Genomic DNA, 19626 nt, shown 5'->3' with positions numbered 1-19626 from the left:
TCCATTATTTTTCTGGATTAAATTTTAATGGTTTCAGTAAATTCTAATCTCATAATTAATTGATTTTACTTAAAAAAAAAATATATATATATATATATTATTTAGTTTTTCTACCTAGTATTTTTTTTTTTTACCAAATTCTATGTTTCATTAATTTTCTGGGTTCCATTGTAATGGTTTCATTACATTTTAATCATCAAAAGCATCTCTAATTAATTGATTTTATTAAACAAAATTGTTTTATTATTTTCAAATTCAGTTTTATTTTTACGAAATTCTGTTTTTCATTAATTTTCCGAGTTCCCTTTTAATGGTTTTATTTTAATTAATTAAAAGCATCTCTAATAAATTAATTTTGTTAAAAATAATTTCAATAAAATAATTTATTATTAGTATTATTATTATTTTTTTTTCTTTTTTTTTTCTAAAATTCAGTTGGTAAATAAATTCTGGTAAATACTTTTTCTGGTAAATGTTCCTTTAAAAATAATGTTAATAATAATAGTTTTATTAGTAGTACTATGATTAATTTAAGTAATATATTTCTGTCACAATTTCTTCATGTTAAACCAAAGTTTTATTTTGACATAAGTTTATGTTAGTATGATATGATGGTAGTTTTTTTTCTCAAAAGAAATGGTAAAATGCTCATGAAGTTCTAGAGATCAGATTATGTTTGTGTTGATGTACTCATATTGTGAGGCGTCGAGGACCCTGTAATTATCTGATTACTTGATTAATAGTCAGAATAATTGACGATTACTTGATTACCAAAATAATCGCTAGTGACTTCCCTAGTCCATCTTGTGTTTTGATTTAAGTGTACTGACCTATGTTTGATTTATTGATCCAAAATGTGGCAAATTCTGTAACATTCCGTGTTATACAGTAAATTCTGTTTTATGACTGTATTCAGTCCGTGTTTTCTGCATCACGGAAATCATAGACCCCTAGTATTAAAATGTGAAGACGCTCTAAGAATCTGCCTTCACACGTCATACAACAGCTTATATTGTGTAATCTTATCTAACCTCAGTCTCTCTGTGTCTCTGCAGGAGACGGAGCGTGTGGTGAGGGAGCTGAAGGCTCGAATCTCCGCCATGAAGGAGGAGAAGGAACAGCTGAGCTCGGAGCGACAGGAGCAGATCAAACAGAGGACCAAACTGGAGCTCAAAGCCAAAGATCTGCAGGACGAGCTGGCAGGAAACAGCGAACAGAGGGTACGACTAGCAGACGCACACACGCGAACACATGCACGCGCTACAGGCACACATATGCACTCGACACACACATTTAGAAGAAAATGTGTTTCCATCTTGGAAAAGAGAAAGTTAGTGTTTGAAAAAAATTGCTTTAGGTTTAAGGTGATTTTATGTTCACCCTGGCTGCATTTATTTGATCAAAAATGTGGTAATATTGTGAAATAATTTTATAATTTAAAAAAACTGATTTCTATTAGAATATATTTTAAAGCGTAATTTATTCCTGCGATGCAAAGCTAAACTATCAGCATCATTACTCAAGGTTTTAGTGTCACATGGTCCTTCAGAAATCATTCTAATATGCTGATTTGCTGCTCAAAAAACATGTATTTTAATAATATCAAGAAATCTGAAAATGCTTTGAAACACTATAAATGTCTTTAACGTTACCAAAAGGGCATATTTCATAAAACAGCATATCCCATATAAAAAGGCTACATTCAATAACATTTTCTTTTTGCTTTATTCTTTGTCGTACAAGTGTATTTCCTCAAACAAATATGCACCTGCTTGCTTTTTACCTATTGCAAAAGCAAAGCGGTGACCGAATTCACATAAGCAAACACGCGAGTTTGATACACATGCTCGCGAATGCAAACACACTCATAATTGCACACGAAAAGCCGGAGAGCTGCAGGAAATGCTGGCAGCCACTAGTGAACAGAGGGTCCGCAGTGTCTCCGTCTGCGTCACTATCTACACACGCTCACTCCAGCCCGGGCTTGTAGCCAGACGCAAACACACACATAACGCTCGTGTATCCCTGTATGTGTGAAATACACACTTTCGGTCGGCCCTCCTGCATCCCTGCCTGGCTTAGAGAGGGATTAGCCCCACCTGGCCAAGTGTGTGTGTGTTTTCCTATGGAGGTGAGGCAGAAGTGCGTCATTTGCCCTTTGATTGGTGAATGCGAATGTACGTTTGCTCAGATGGAGATCCCCTTTGTTCTGCTCGTGACGTTGAATCGACCCACCTGCTTGTGTACGGTTTATTCTTCTACATTTCAGTAAGAACACCTCCTTGTGCATTTGCGTGAAATGAATTTAGGCTTTCTATAAAAAAAGGTAAGATTGATGTCACTATTTGTGATTTAATACTCTGCTTGCTTCCTGTCTAACAGAAACGACTGCTCAAAGAGCGGCAGAAGCTTCTGGAGAAGATTGAAGAAAAACAGAAAGAGCTGCAGGAAACAGAGCCCAAATTTAACAACGTGAAAGAAAGAGAGGAGCGAGGAATTTCCCGGTAAACGCTTTGACGTGTTGAAAGGGCCCGTGAAGTCCCTGTTGTATTTGTTGTTCATTTACATGCTAGTGAAGCAGGATATATAGTTGAAGTCAAAAGTTTACACACCTTGCAGAATCTGCAAAAATGTTAATTATTTTATCAAAATAAGAGGGATCATACAAAATGCATGTTGTTTTTATTTAGTACTGACCTGGGGCCGGTTGCATAAAACTGTTTTAGACTGGTCTTACAAGTTAGTCATCTAATTTTTTTCTTTAAGACGGGTCTTTACTTTGTAAGCCAGTTGCTTAAAATCTTAGACTTGTCTAATTTAAGACCAAAAAGTTAGACTGATTACCCCATGGCTAACTTTTCCTTACAATCTATGTTGCCATGGAAACCAACTGTCAGCTGTGACAGATTTTTAAACAGCGTAGACTAGTGTTGTCACGGTACCAAAATTTCAGTATTCGGTACCAATACCAGTGAAAATCCACGGTTCTCGGTACCAAAGTAAAACACAATAACATTATTAATAAAAAATAGTGTGATGTTCAATTAAAGTTAAAGAAAAATAAAATGTGCAAAAACCAACGTCATTCGTTATACTTATCTAAATATAGTTTCAGGTTTTTCCAAGTAATAAAACTATTTCAAGGATTGTAAACATTTTAATAATTAAATAACAACTGAATAAATTACAGGCATTCAAAAAATGTACACAAGCTTCATCCAAAAGTTTGTTTCTGCTGCTTCTAAAAACATCTGTACTGTTGTCTGTTTTAGAGTTTGCTGGGGTGTTTCATGATCTTCCTCAATCTGCAGTTGTAAAAAGAAAATATAATACATTTAAGTAAAGCAGTGGGCTAAGTCTGACCAGATGCAACATTAGATCATTGACACCAGCAAAAATATTAATTTTCAGTAAATAACAAACCTCAGCTTTTATAATAAATTTAGATAAGATTACATATATTAAGTTAACTGTCTATCTCTAGATAGAAACTGCAGTATTGAAAACTCTTTACAATATGATTTCATTTGTTAGACAACAAACAGTAGTTATATGGCAATTCTTCTTCTTAAGGTTAGGCTCATTTCATCATTTACTAATCCATAAAATCATGTTAAACTGTTAAACATGAACAAACATGAATGATCATGTGTTTGTATTTAATAACATTTTGAATTAATGTTGTAAAAATATATTGTTCACTTAAGTTTGTTAGATAATGCATGAATTTGATCTTATTGTAAAGTATGACAAAACTAAACTGGAGATCAAACGTGTTTTATTTGACTGTACTTTTATTTAATCCAAACTGCGTTCATATTTAATAATAAAAAGCTTTATGAACCTGCTAGAGTTATCCAGCCAAGAATAAGAACGTTTTCTGACAGACTGATATTAAGGACATAAACATTGTTAACGATACATTTGTACATTCTTTAACACACATATTTTGGATAAACAGGTCATTTGTGTATATAAATAGTACATATATCATGTCTTTCTTTTTTCTTTTACCCTAATAAAAATTATGGGAGCGTTAAATAGCTCAAAATCGCTCTAAGGCCCAGCATATTAGCGTTAGCCGCTTATGCTAACGATTAACTACATTACAATCCGACATTCAAATTAAAATATGCAATGTTCTTAACAGAAGCTCTAAATATGAAATCAAATTGAAACATATCGTACTTGAACTCTTTAATTTGATCCTACAGTCGGCCTTCACTGTGTTTTGTTCAGTTTGATGCGTTTCCTTCTTTTGAGAGAACCTAGACGATCTATGATGTTCGCCTTCTTCAGCCGAAATTCGAAAATGTTTGGAGCATGCCTGGCTCTTCCTTGTCAACAAGTGGATTCAGAGCGACCGCATCAGCAGCAGCGCCGAAGAGAGCGCAACTGCGCAGTGCGCACCTTTTAGATAGCGCGTCAAGAACCGGGTCGACCGGATAGTCGGTACCACCGGTACTAAAGAAAACCTGGAACCGTAACATTTTAATTTTTTTAGTACCGACTTGGTACTGAAGTACCGGGACTTTTGACAACACTAGCGTAGACTTTTGTTTGTCTTATGCTATGGCAAATTTTAATCTTTGGGTTTATGAACATGCAATAAGAAGAGAAAGGTTTTTCAAAGACTGATCAAGTCCACTGGAAGTTCTTTCTGAAAAGGAACTGTTTGTTTTTTTTTCGTTTGAATATTTCCTTCTTTGCTTCCTGCACCATGTCCGTGGGTCAGAAGGATTTATACTATTAACTGATCCGTTATTGTGGACCAAGCCTTGTGTTTTTTATTGTTTGCATTGTATTCGCTAAATTTGTTCATTAAAATCGATTTTGCAGCATTGTATTCCTCCAATATGCAAATATTTTCAGCAAAGGAAAACTGCGACGAGCGCCCACTGTCGGCCATTTTGTTTAAGCTGTTCAGCGTCTTACTTTTCCCACAATGCAGTGCAAATTAGACTGTCTTACTAAAGACAACTATGTACTTATTTTATACAACAGTCTTTCCCCACTGACTTTAGTTGGTCAGGCTTATTCTTAGACACAGTCTTAAGATAATGGCTATGTTTATGCAACCGGCCCCTGAATAAGATATTTCACATATAAGACCTTTACATATAGTCCACAAGAGAAAATAATAGTTGAATTTTTAAAAATGACCCCATTCAAAAGTTTACATACTGTTCTTTCTTAATATTATGTTGTTACCTGAATGATCCACAGCGCTGTTTTTTTGTTTAGTGATAGTTGTTCTTGAGTCCTTTGTTTGTCCTGAACAGTTAAACTGCCTGCTGTTCTTCAGAAAAATCCTTCAGGACCCACAGATTCTTTGGTCTTTCTGCATTTTTGTGTATTTGAACCGACAATGACTGATTTTTAGATCTGTCTTTCCACACTGAGGACAAGTGAGGGACTCATAAGCAACTATTACAGAAGGTTCAAACACTCACTGATGCTTCAGGAGGAAAAACAATGCATTAAGAGCCAGGAGGTGAAAACTTTTTAAAAGTGAAGATTAGGGTAAATTTAACATTTTGTTTTCTGGGAGACATGTTACTATCGTCTGTATTTTCTGAAGGGCAGTACTAAATAAAAAATATATATATATATATATTTGGGCAAAATAAGAAAAATGTACACATCTTCATTCTGTTCAAAAGTTTTCACCCCTGGCACTTAATGCATCATTTTTCTTTCTGAAGCATCAGTGAGCTTTTGAACCTTCTGTAATAGTTGCATATGAGTCCCACAGTTGTCAATCAAGTGTATGTAAACTTTTGAACGGGGTCATTTTTACAAATTGTTTTCTCTTGTGGACTATATGTAAAATATCTTACTCAGGTCAGCACTAAAAAAAAAAAAAAAACATGCAGTTTTTTATGATCCCTCTTATTTTGGTAAAATAATTAACATTTTGCAGATTGTGCAAGGTGCATGTAAACTTTTGACTTCAACTGTATTGAAATGCTTGCTGCTTTTTTTTCTTTCCAATACCTAATTTTCTTTGTCACAGTCTTTCAAAATCATAATTTGCTTATTGCCACCACTACTACGTTATTCATTTATAAACTGTAGATTTTGAAAGAGTTTATCAAAATAGCAATTTTTTTTAAGCAGTTGACTTTTTTTTTTTTTTTTTTTTTTTTTCATTTTCGATTGCCCGTTTTTCATGATCCAGTCACATCCGTGTGCATTGAATCAAGTCCCTTCACTTTTTATGTATGCACAAATAGTTTAATTGATTTACAAAATATCATTTTAAGCAGGATAAATGCATTACAAATGCTTTTCTTGTCTTTAACTAATAATTAAAGTATGTTTTGTTCTGGAGTCATTTGTTTTGTTTGTGTTTTTCAGACTGGCTCAAGCCACACAAGAGCGAACAGACCTGTATGCCAAACAAGGCCGAGGCAGTCAGTTCACCTCTAAAGAAGAGAGAGACAAATGGATCAAGAAAGAGCTGAAGTCTCTGGATCAAGCCATCAACGACAAGAAACGGCAGATCGCTGCCATCCACAAAGATCTGGAGGACACTGAAGCCAATAAAGAGAGAAACCTGGAACAGTACAGTGTAAGATTTGGGCTACATTTGGTGCTGAACAGATGAAGTGCAACGTTTGCCAGTTTTATGGGCAGCAATTATACTTTAAAGGAATGGTTCATACAAAAATGAGAAATTGATCAAAAATGTACTCAACCAAGTTTGTCATTAGATTTAAAGAAATACAGCAGCACTTGCTCCCCAATGGATGCTCTGCAGTGAATGGGTGCCGCCAGAATTAGAGTCCAGACAGCTGATTAAAACCTCACAATAATCCGCAAGTAATCCACACAACTCCAGTCCATCAGTTAACATCTTCTGAAGTGAAAAGATGCATGGTTTTTAAGAAACTTTATCCAGTGAAAAAGTCGTCTCTTCTGAATCAGGAGAGAAATATGCTCAGATCAAGCACAGTTTACAAACAAAAAAACAGCTCCTAAAAAATATGTGGGTGGTTTTTGATGTGAGAAGACAGCAGGAGATGGACATTTTCACTGGAGGAAGCATTACTATGGATTATAAACTCATATTTTGGCCAGAAGTGATGGTTTGAAGTTAAAACACCTTAATGATGGATTTGTTTCTTACAAACACACAGCTTTTCACTTCACAAGATATTAATTGATTCACTGGAGTGATGTGGATTACTTGTGGATTATTGTGATTTGATTTTTTATTTTTTTTATCAGCTGTTTGGACTCTCGTTCTAACGGCACCCATTCACATCCATTGGTGAGCAAGTGATGTAATGCTGCATTTCTCCTAGTGATGCTCCGATTGATCGGCAACCGATCATGATCGGCCGATTTTGGCTAAAAATAGCTTGATCGACGAACCCCAAAAGCGCCGATCAAAAAAGCCGATCACTTGACGTAAATTACTCGCGCAACTTTTTCATACGTGCATGCACGGCGCCTAGGTAAACAACAGCAGAACGGAGCTTACCAGTGGCAACATGCAACATGAGTACTAAATTCTTTATTAGTTTTGTAAGGGTAGTCTTGTTATTGGGCATGTGACTAAGTTGTGCGTGTACAGAGCGCTGAGTGTACTTTTGCCGGAGAAGTTAAAGTATACTTTCGGTTTCATTTTGAGTGGTGAATGTGCGTGCTTGAATGTAAATGAATGCATCTTTCTATAGCCGTCATATTGCAATACCGCTGTATGTCTGATTGTTGTCATCAGTTCATGTTGTAGTTCAGTCCATATAGAATGAGGAGAAACGGTGCGCGTGTAATTCACGTGCGTATGTTTAGCGCCATTTTATCGCATCGTAATTCTAATGAACGCATATAGATGTTACTGAGGTGAATGGTTATGTTTCCTATATACAGACAGATGGTTTATGCTGGTCCTTTGCTGGTTCATGCTGGTTCTTTGGCTGGTTAATGCTGGTCCTTGACCTGCAACATGACCAGCATAAACCAGCAAAGGACCAGCATAAACCAGCTTAAACCAGCATCCCAGCACCAAAACATACCTAAGCAGCATATGCTGTTTTTTTTTTCAGCAGGGAAGGCATCAGCAACTGGCGATATCTCTAACTATTGTCGATACACGATACTATCGTCTCCAACCCTAACTTGGTGGTTCTTCAAGATCTTGACTGTAGCCTATTTCTAGAGGTTTTTTTTTTTTCAACATAGTTAATTTAGAGTTAGTTTCATTTCTACAAATGGTGCAAACTCTGCTAGATTATAGATCAAAGATTCCCATTCCCCTGCCATTCTGTGATCGGCAGTGATCGGCAGTCGGCAGATCATGATCTTGGTGATCGGTAATCGGTGATCGGCCCCAAAAATGCTGATCGGAGCATCTCTAATTTCTCCAAATCCATTCTGATGAAAGGGCAAACTCATCTACATCTTAGATGGCCTGAGGACAAGTGAACTTCTGGGTGAATTAGATGTTTTTGAACCTTTAACATTTCTTCCCAACCACAGAAACTGGACCAAGACTTGAACGAAGTGAAGACTCGAGTGGAGGAGCTGGACAAGAAGTACTACGAGGTGAAGAACCGCAAGGATGAACTTCAGAGTGAAAGAAAGTAAGATCCATCATGAGAAAATGTCTGGCTTTGGGCCATTTTTCCAACGTCCCACCCTTTCTTATTACCTGTATGAGCTGTTCCCCTCCTCACCTGGCATTTTAGTTATTAATAATCCACGAGCCATAGGTTTCGCAGCACGATGAGGCTTGACGGATGGGCTATAGAATAGGGTCTCCCGCTGAAGCCAGACGTAGCGTTTTTGAGCCAGGGCTGACTGGTGTGTCCGTGTCCCTCCTCCTGCAGCTACCTGTGGAGAGAGGAGAACGCAGAACAGCAGGCGCTGGCAGCCAAACGAGAAGACCTGGAGAAGAAACAACAGCTACTGCGAGCAGCCACCGGAAAGGTTAGAAACCAAAACAGACCGACGTGTTTTGAACACGTTTATGAATGTTGATGATTTTATTTCGATTAAATCATAGCCTTTGATATTTGATAATCACTTATTATGATTTCAGTTTTTTTTTACGAATAATCGTGCAAACCTACCTCAGAGTTCATTGTATGTAACCAGTGTGTATGTATTTAAAATCACATAAAAATGCCGCCCACATTGGTTCACTGTGTATCATCTGAACTGAACAACATCTACTAAACTTAACTTGGCCGCTGAATCGTTTCTCATGGACTGAGTCAGTCACTAATTATAGCAACTCTCCCACGTTATAAAAATACATACCAGTGTAGATAAAAGTGGGATTTTTCAGAACTACAGATCATCAGCTTGGCTTGAAATGAAAATACAAACTTTGAAACACAGAGTTTTGCTTTTTCTCCAGGCTATTCTGAATGGCATCGACAGCATTAATAAAGTATTGGAGCATTTCCGTCGGAAGGGCATCAACCAGCACGTCATCAACGGTTATCACGGCATCGTCATGAACAACTTTGAGTGCGAACCTGCTTTCTACACCTGTGTGGAGGTGACTGCTGGCACCAGGTCAGACACATTGATTATTACTAATGTTTTCTGCTTAATATGTGCACTGAGAGTGATGGAGTGTGTGCGCGCTGGTGTTTGTTCAGGTTGTTTTACCACATTGTGGAAACGGATGAAGTGAGCACCAAGATTCTGATGGAGTTTAATAAGATGAACTTGCCTGGAGAGGTCACCTTCCTGCCCCTCAGCAAACTGGACGTCAGGGACACAGCTTACCCTGAGACTAACGTAAGCGTACACTACTGAAATGACGTTTCAAATGCACTGAATTTCCTAAATGCATCTTTTCTTGATCTTATTGTGAACCATTCATCTGTATTGTTTTTAAAACATTTTTGAGCTCATAATATTTAATCAAAAACTCAACCTTCAATGAAATACCAGAAAGTAATGTTTCACTTGAATGTGTCACAATACAGAAGAAAGGATCTGTGGTTATGTCTGTTATTTTGAAACTGATTATACGCATTTTTCAGTACAATAGGCGCAGTCACGCTGACTGCTACTTGGCAAACATTTAGTCATTTCAGTCCAGTCATGAGGGTGAAAAAGATCTACACACAGATTTTAGTCACATTCAAGCTGGCCACGCAAATTCAACACACTAAGCAACAGAGAGCTGTTTAGTTTGAAATTGACTTCTTTGTGAGTCTGTTATTCCCCAAAGAGAAATATTGGACCAAAAAAAGTCCATATTCAGCAAGGAATACCCACTTTACACCATCCATTCAACTCCCAATGGACAAACCCAAGTCCTCTCCTTCATATATTTTTATTATTATTTTGTTTATTTTAAGACTGAAAAAAAATTGAGACTTATCATTATTATACATTATTATTGGATTTATTTATGTAAGTTTTCTTTTTCTGCTGTATTGACAACACTTTTTCAATAATGTGATAATACTGTATACACTGATAAAAGCTTTAGCAATTAAACATGAAAATTTAATACTGTCACATGCTTGTACTAGCCACGATGTACTGATTCGTTCCCTCATTTTAGAAAATCGTGGTTACGCTGTACTGATTTGTTCCCTGGTTTTAGTAAATCCTGGCCATGCTCTACTGATTCGCTCTCTCGTTTTAGTAGATTGTGGCCCGCTGTACTGATTCGTTCCCTCGTGAATTTCCAGTAAATATCTGGAAACTTTCCAAAAATCCCAGGAAGATTCCAAAAAATCCTGGAAACTTTCCAAAATTTCTGAACTGTTTCTGAAATTCACTAGAAATTGTCCACGTTTTTGCAACCCTTGTACTGTTTTGCTATCTCTTTCAATTGATCGTGGCCACACTGTACTGATTTGTTTTCTTGTTTTAGTATATCGTGGTCACGTTGTACTGATTCGCTCTATCGTTTAGTAGATTGTGGCAAAGTAGTAATACAACAAGGCCACAATTTACCTAAAACTAGGGATTAATTATTAAATCTTTAAAAAAAATGCAGAATATTTTTTGTTATTCTGTTAAGAGGAAGGGGTGGAAAATTTCCAGTAAATATATGGAAACTTTCCAAAAATCCTGGAAAGTTCCCAAAATTTCTGGAATGTTTCTAAAATTTACTAGAAATGTATCCACATTTTTGCAACCCTAATCGTGGTCTCGTTGTACTGTTTCACTCTCTTGTTTACTTGATCGTGGCCACACTGTACTGATTCGTTTCTTCGTTTAATTAAATCGTGGTCACGTTGTACTGATTCGCTCTATCGTTTTAGTAGATCGTGACCAGGCTTTACTGATATGTTCTCCTGTTTTAGTAAATCGTGGTCATGTTGTACTGATTCATTCCCTGGTTTTAGTAAATCATGGCCACGCCGTACTGATTTATTCTTTAGTTTTAGTAAATTGTGTCCGCGTACTTATTTGTTCCCTCGTTTTAGTAAATTGTAGCCACGTTGTACTGATTCGTTCTCTCGCTTTAGTAAATCCTGGCCACGCTGTAGTGATTTATTTACTCATTTTAGTAAATCGTGGCTATGTACTGATTCATTCTATCGTTTTAGTAAATCATGGCCATGTTGTTCTGATTTGTTCCCTGGTTTTAATAAATCGTGGCCATGCTTTACTGATTTATTCCCTTGTTTAGTCAAATTGTGGCCATACTGTACAAATTCATACCCTCGCTTTACTTCAGTTAAATGATTTAATTTACTAAAAACAAAGTAGTAATACAACAAGGTCACAATTTACCTAAAACTAGGGATTAATTATTAAATCTTAATTCTGCATTTTACATTTTTGTGATTCTGTTAAAAAGAAATCTATGAAAATAGCCTCTGATTCTTCTCTACATTTGCTGTAGGATGCAATCCCCATGATCAGCAAGCTCCGTTACAGTTCGAACTTCGATAAGGCCTTCAAACACGTCTTTGGAAAGACACTGATCTGCCGCAGTATGGAAGTGTCCACTCAGCTGGCTCGAGCTTTCACCATGGACTGCATCACTCTGGAAGGTAAACTGGCACTGTCCTATTTGTGTACTTCTTTTGTTTAATCCATATGATTTCTAAACCCTTGTTTTGGTGTATCAGGTGATCAGGTGAGTCATCGTGGTGCTCTGACCGGTGGCTACTACGACACGCGTAAGTCCCGTCTGGAGCTGCAGAAGGACATGAGGAAGGCAGAGGAGGAGCTTGGAGAACTGGAGGCCAAACTCAACGAGAACCTGCGTAGAAACATTGAACATATCCTCCTCATATAGACCTCAAACACAGGCTTACTTGTGATGCAGTAGCGTGAAATCGAATTGATTGTTGGGTCCTAATTGTGTTTGTCTTGACCAGTAGAGCATTCTGGTATAATCAGCCTAGTTGACACAAGGTCACAGAGGATCACAGAATGAGTCAGCTAGTTATTAACGTGTGCGTGGTCATGTGTTAGCTGCACACGTGGTGTTATTTTAGTGAATAGAGGGATGAGACATTGTGTGTCTAGATTGGTGGATGTGATTCTCAAGGTTTCGAGTGATGTTCATTTAAAGTTTTTGGTCAGTTCACATTGGTTTTGTGTGGTTCATACTCTGTGAGTAATTCAGAGCTAAAATGATGTAATCATTGCTCAGCTTCAGCAAAAACAGGCCAAAAAAAAGTGTTCAACAGCTTGTCAAAATATTCGCACAGCTGAGATAAGCAGATTTAGTTCAATCGGATTTTGAATATATTTTTAGTATTTCAAAAAGCAGTGTTATTGTTCTTTTTTAATAGAAAAGTTAAATAGGAAAAACAAAATCTGAAATTATAAAAATAAGAGTATTACCATTGAATAAATACTATAATATAAAAATAATGCTATAAAAATTACATAAGCAAGAAGAGAGTTCTTGTCTGCTCCTTAACTCGGTTCTTCACGTATCAACAATGAAATTGACCAGCTGATGAATCAGATGCAGCAAATTGAGACTCAGCAGAGGAAATTCAAGGCGTCCAGAGACAGCATACTGTCTGAGATGAAGATGCTAAAGGAGAAGAGACAGCAGTCAGAAAAAACATTTATGCCCAAGGTAAACCATGCTACTCTGCTTCAGGCATTAATACTAGAACTGCAATTATTTTCAGTTATATTATTTGTGTACAATATCTTTAATTTGATTTCTCTCTGTTGTTTTGTCCAGCAACGCAGTCTTCAGAGTCTAGAGGCCAGTCTGCACGCCATGGAGAGCACACGGGAGTCTCTGAAAGCAGAGCTGGGAACAGACCTACTCTCTCAGCTCAGTTTAGAAGACCAGCGCAGAGTGGACGACCTCAACGATGAGATCAGACAGCTGCAACAGGTTCAACAACACAATTAACACAAAAATCATGTTGTCAATAATAGGGCTGTTTCAATTCCTTGAATCAGTTTGAGTACTCTTTTTTTTAAATCCTTGATTGCATTATGCCTGTGTCGAGTAACCGGCAAAACACCGGAAGTGGCGCATGTCTGAAACTGCATGTTGTTGTTAGCTTGGGTTTACTATAACGTTTATCTGGAAACGCAATGTCTGCCATTTAATCAGATTTGGAAGGTAAATCGTTTATTAACCTACACAAACAAAGATGAATACATCAATATCTTTCTCAAAATGCTAACTGTTCATTGCGATTTCAAAATAAAAGCTCAAATCGTCACTCTTGAGTTTATGCGTTTTGATGTCCACATATTCAAGGATTGAGAGTGGCTGCAGCATTTTTGTTGTAAAGAAATAGCCAAATATTAAAGATTAAGTGGACATTTCAATTATGTTGTTTAGTCGATATTAAACAAGGATTAGTAAACAAGTGTAAAAAAAAAAAAAAAGTTGTTGGCGCCATCTGCAGGCATTTGTTATGTGTAATGTACATTAGCTCTATTGTTTATAATACATTATGTATATCAACAGTTTTATTAAGTAAAACCATGATTACTTACCTTTGATACTTTATTTCTGTATCTATTTATATTACCTTATACAAATTAATTATAATTACCCGATTCATAGTAAGAATAATCGACAGAGTACTATTACAAAAAATTATCAGATTACTCGATTGATCGTGAGAGTAATCAACAAATTATTCAATAATAAAAGTTACCTGATTAATCATCAGAAAAATCACAGATCACTACATTACCAAAAGTATCCGATTACTCAATCAACAGATCACTTGATTATTCGTTAGAATACTCAGTTACCAGAATTATCCAATTACTCGATTGATCATCAGAGTAAACAACAAATTATTCAATCTGATATAGAAGTGTATTTGAAACTCTATATCAATGTTTTTATATTTGCATGCAAATGTTTTCATTGCCCCTAGAAATTTTGCATTTGAAAACTGTTGTATTCACCCAGGAAACTTTTGCATTTGTTTGCATTGTCACATTCCCCTGAGAGCATCTGCCTTTACTTTTAAAATTGTCTTTTTACCTTGAGAAACTTTGCATTCTCTTTTTTTTTCCATTTTTTCCATTTGCTTGCAAAACTTCAGTGTTCCCTGCAAAACTTGCATTCTCTCACAAGTTTTACATTTACGTTACAAAAATCGTCAGATTAATCATCAGAACAGTCAACAGATTGCTCTATTACCTAAATTATTCAATTACTTGATTAATCGCTAGAATAATCGACAGATTACTTGATTACTTAAATTATCCAATTGCTTGATTAATCGTCAGGATACACTGTTACCAAAATTATCCAATTACTTGATTGATCGTCAGAGTAATCACCAAATTATTCAATTACAAAAATTATCCGATTACTTCATTAATATTTAGAATAATCGACAGGTTACTCGATTACAACCCACTCGATTACAAAATATAAAAATCTCGATTACAAAAAAATCTGATTGATACTCGATTGATCATCATAGTAATCAACAAATTATTCTGTTATAATATAAGAGAGAAGTGTATTTGAAACTCAATATCAGTGTTTTTACATTTGCTTGCAAATGTTTTCATTGCCCCTAGACATTTTGCATTTGCTCATTTTTAAAATTTGCTCACAAAACTGTCGTATTCCCCAAGATTACCTAAATTATTCAATTACTCGATTAATCTTCAGAATAATCAACAGATTACTTGATTACCTAAATTATTCAATTACTCGATTAATCTTCAGAATAATCAACAGATTACTTGATTACCTAAATTATTCAATTACTCGATTAATCGTCAGATATTCAACAAATTATTCACTTACAAAAATTATCCGATTAATCATCAGAATAATCGACAGACTACTTGATTACAAAAATGATCCAAATACTTGATTAATTGTCAGAATAATCGACAGATTACTCAATTGCCAAATGACAGCCCTGGTTGATCATTAATTGTTACAAATTGATTTTGAAAATATAGCATATTTCCTTGAAATATAAAATAAAAAGCATACAAAATATAAAAACAGAAAAAATTATTCAATCACTCGATTAATCGTCAGAATAAACGACAGATTACTTGATTACCTAAATTATTGAATTACTTGATTATTCGTCAGAATAATTAACAGATTACTCGATTGGTCATTAAAGTAATCAATTGCAAGGAATTATCCAATTGCAAAAATTATCCGATTAATCGCCAGAATAATCGAGAAGATTATTGTCCAAATAGTTGTTAATGACTTTGCAATTACTTGATTGCAAAAAAAAAAGAAAAAAAAAAATCAACAAATTATTCAGTTACAAAAATTATCAGATTAATCATCAGAATAATCGAGAAATTACAAATTATCCGATAACTCGATTAATCATAAGAATAATCGATAGATTACTCAATTGCCAAAATAGTTGTTAATGGCTTGATTGAAAAAAAACAAACAAACAACAAATTATTCAGTTACAAAAAGTATCAGATTAATCGTCAGAATAATCGATAGATTACTCGATTGCCAAAATAGTTAATGACTTTGCAATTACTTGATTGCAAAAAAAATAACCAAATTATTCAGTTACAAAAAGTATCCGATTAATCATCAGAATAATCGGCAGATTACAAAATTATCCTATTACTCGATTAATCGTCAGAATAATCGTCAGATTACTCGATTGCTAAAATAGTTGTTAATGACTTTGCAATTACTTGATTGCAAAAATATTCAGCAAATTATTCAATTACAAAAATTATCCGATTAATCGTCAGAATAATCAACAGATTACTTGTTTACCAAAACAGCTGTTAATGACAGCCCTGGTCAATTATTAACTGTTACAAATTGATTTTTGAAAACAGCATATTGCCTTGAAATATAAAATAAAAAGCATACAAAATATAAAAATAGAAAATATAATAAACCATTGTTTGTCTCCATTATTGCCCAAAACGTATTTGGAAATAAAACCCACTGAGTTGCCTGGCCCTACCAGCAGGTACAGATGGCAACATGGACTGTTCACTGACCATCAGATGTGAACCAAAATTAATCGTCAATTTCGATTTGATTAGTGACGTTACAGTGAATTATCCCTGAAGCCACAGCTGCAACTCTTTACCACCTCCAGCTCGACACACGACACACACAGCAGACAATTGAAAAGCTACTTTAAATGTTGTATAACCGGCCCACATCATTAGCCTTTGTTATTTTCGTATGCCCTTCAATTTGGTTTGCTAATTTGTCTGCTTTTGTATTCTCAGACAGGCTTAGCATTGAAGCATATGCATATGAGATGTATTTATTCCTTCAGATGTGCGTTCATGTGGCCAAAAGCCACATGTTCTGTTTTTAGTCTAAATTGTTGTTTTTAATAAACGATTAACTGACCCCAGACTGAAGGGCCAAAAGCCATGTGTTCAGTTTTAAAGATGTTCGTTTTTCATGTGTGGCCTGTTTTTGCTATAGGACAACAGACAATTGCTGAATGAGAGAATTAAGCTGGAGGGAATCATGACCAGGGTGGAGACGTACCTCAACGAGAACTTGCGCAAACGTCTCGACCAAGTTGAGCAGGTAAAGATACCTTTTTAGCAGTATAACCTTTATGAAACAATGTCATGTAGTGCAGTAAAAAAAAATAAGTATGTGTTTGTGTAGGAATTGAATGAGCTGAGAGAAACTGAAGGAGGAACCGTTCTCACTGCGACAACGTCAGAACTGGATGGCATTAATAAACGCGTAAAAGACACTATGGCTCGATCGGAGGGTAAGTGAAGACTCAAATAGGCCTTTATTTTCTTAAAAAGCCCTACTTCTGTCCTGCATTTTGTTTATAATCTCTTTTTTTCAGATTTGGACACTCTCATCGATAAGACGGAGGTGGAAATAAAGGACCACCAGAAAAGTATGGAGCGTTGGAAGAACATCGAGAAGGAGCAGAACGAAGCCATCAACCACGACACCAAGGAGCTGGAGAAGATGACCAACAGACAGGGCATGTTATTGAAAAAGAAAGAGGAATGCATGAAGAAGATCCGTGAGCTGGGTTCCCTGCCGCAGGAGGCTTTTGAAAAGTACCAGACGCTTACGCTCAAACAGGTATGATAACCATTAACCAAGGCTTTTTCCACTTTAGTTAAAAGTTCTGTCTAATTTCCTGTGACTCATTTAGAATGATATTAAACCGTATTTCCCTCCTCGCTCAGAACAAAAAGCCTGTCGCAAATGAGGTCATAAACCAGTGTTACGCAATCGTACATGACCATGACATGACCGGGTGCCCTTGCAGAATCTCTTGCCTCCTCCTCGGCTCATTTCTGGCTTTAGATTTCCCTCTCATCCCCCTCCAGTCTCGCAGCCCTCCCACCTGGCTCTCATTTTCGTTCTCTTAGTTGATCTTCCTCCTTTCTCTTCACCGCTCTAGTCAGGGGCTCTATTGTGTGTCAGCCCTCCTACACAGAGGTGACTCATTCTTCATTACCCCATGCCTGCGCTCTTGTTTTTTTTTTTTTTTACCCTTTCTTGGTGAACTTGAGTACGTGGAGTTGAGGAGGGAGGTTGAATTGTGCCATTTCTTTTTGTGTTTCTTTAGCTGTCTTCTGGAATTTTCTTTCCTGCAGTTGCAGAAGTGGGACTTGCATGAATTTAAGTGATTTTGTAGTTTGCAAACTGATAATTAGGAGCTGATCCCAATCTGTGTTTAGTTTGTAACTGTTCTATTCTGTAGAACTTCTAAAGGGGATGTGATGTGGTGATGGAAAAAATAAGAGATATTGGAAACTCTTGAGTGTTTTTTTGCATTTGCTTGCAAAGGTTTTCATTGCCTCTAGAAATTTTGCATTTGCTCATAAGCTTTTTACATTGCTTGCAAAACTGGTATTCCCCCAAGAAACTTGCCTTTACTCTTTACCTTGATAAACTTTGACATTTGCATGCACAATTTTAATATTTCCTCAAGACACTTTGCATTAACTTGCAAAATCACAAAATGTTCATTCCTCTGAAATTTTTTGCATTCACTATACTCTTTCCCTTAGAAACAGTTTTATTTAATTTGCTTTTTATTAAAATTTTTATATTTTCTCAATTTTTTTTACAATCCCCTGAAAACACAAACTATTCTCTTACCCTCAAGAAAACTTGCAAACACTCACAGAATTTTCATGTTCCCTCAGAACCTTTGCAAACGTATGCATTTTTTTAAAATTCCTTAAACCTTTTTATTTACTTGGTAAATTGTCTCTTTACCTTGAGGAACTTTGCCATTTGCATGCAAAATTTGTTTCCTCAAGACACTTATAAACTTGCACATTTTTAAAAATTTGCTCACAAAATGTTTTCATTCCCCTGAAAAATTTTGCATTCACTATACTCTTTCCCTCAGAAACTTTGCAAACTTGCACATTGTTTTTTTTTCATTCGCCAAAATATTTGTATTTAACTGAAAACCTTTGTATTTACTTTTGAGAAACTGTGTTCTTTCCCAAAATGTTTACATTTGCTTGTAAAACTTCAGTATTCCCCAAAAATCTTTGCATTCGATTAAGATTTTTTTTTTATTACCCCAAGTAACTTAGCGTGAACTCGCACAATTTTTAATTGCTCTGAAAACCAGCTACATTTTTATATTTTATATTTCCTCAAAAATTCCTCAAATATTATTACTATCCCCTGAAAATACACAAACTATTCTCTTACCCTCAAGAAAACTTGCAAACACTCACAGAATTTTTTTGTTCCCTTAGAACCTTTGGAAATGTATGCAGTTTTTTCAATTCCCTTTTTATTTACTTGGAAAATTGTCTTTTTACCTTGAGAAACTTTGAGTTAGCTCGCAAAATTTTTACATTTGCTTGCAAAACTTTAGTATTCCTTAAACTTTATATTTGGTGAAAGTGAACATTTTTACATTCCTCTGAAAATCTATGCTTTTCCCTTTTAAAATTTTTATATTCCCAAAGTGTTACAGTCTCTTATAAATTTTTTACTTTCCCCCAAAAACCATTGCGTTCACATACAAAATATTCTACCAAAATATAAACCTTGCAAACACTTTTTTTTTCTTTTTTTCTATTTTCTTTTTCCCTCAAAAAGTTTTCATTACCCCAAGAAACTGCACAAATGCGCAAATTTCTCTGAAAACTTATGTATCTGCATGCAAAATTTAATATACCCTTAAACTACTTTGCGTAAGCTTGCAAAATGTTTACATTTGCTTATGAAATTTTTACATTCCCCTGAAAATCTTG

The 19626-nt window shown here is 35.6% G+C and overlaps 1 protein-coding gene across 1 annotated transcript in view; it reads left to right on the top strand.

Annotated features, from left to right (window-relative positions):
- smc3 (structural maintenance of chromosomes 3) overlaps nucleotides 1-19626 on the top strand; it is a 38627-nt gene that overhangs the window by 12639 nt on the left and 6362 nt on the right. The window contains exons 11-24 of the mRNA XM_073843823.1: nucleotides 1056-1220; nucleotides 2383-2504; nucleotides 6361-6574; nucleotides 8488-8591; nucleotides 8838-8937; nucleotides 9371-9531; nucleotides 9618-9759; nucleotides 11834-11984; nucleotides 12063-12215; nucleotides 12879-13030; nucleotides 13142-13300; nucleotides 16844-16951; nucleotides 17036-17144; nucleotides 17229-17476. Of these exons, the coding sequence (XP_073699924.1) occupies nucleotides 1056-1220; nucleotides 2383-2504; nucleotides 6361-6574; nucleotides 8488-8591; nucleotides 8838-8937; nucleotides 9371-9531; nucleotides 9618-9759; nucleotides 11834-11984; nucleotides 12063-12215; nucleotides 12879-13030; nucleotides 13142-13300; nucleotides 16844-16951; nucleotides 17036-17144; nucleotides 17229-17476 (2088 nt within the window). The remainder of the gene's footprint in view (nucleotides 1-1055; nucleotides 1221-2382; nucleotides 2505-6360; nucleotides 6575-8487; nucleotides 8592-8837; nucleotides 8938-9370; nucleotides 9532-9617; nucleotides 9760-11833; nucleotides 11985-12062; nucleotides 12216-12878; nucleotides 13031-13141; nucleotides 13301-16843; nucleotides 16952-17035; nucleotides 17145-17228; nucleotides 17477-19626) is intronic.

Source organism: Garra rufa, chromosome 7 (assembly GCF_049309525.1).
Source record: "Garra rufa chromosome 7, GarRuf1.0, whole genome shotgun sequence".
NCBI lineage: Eukaryota > Metazoa > Chordata > Actinopteri > Cypriniformes > Cyprinidae > Garra > Garra rufa.
This window is presented reverse-complemented; position numbering and strand designations above follow the sequence as displayed.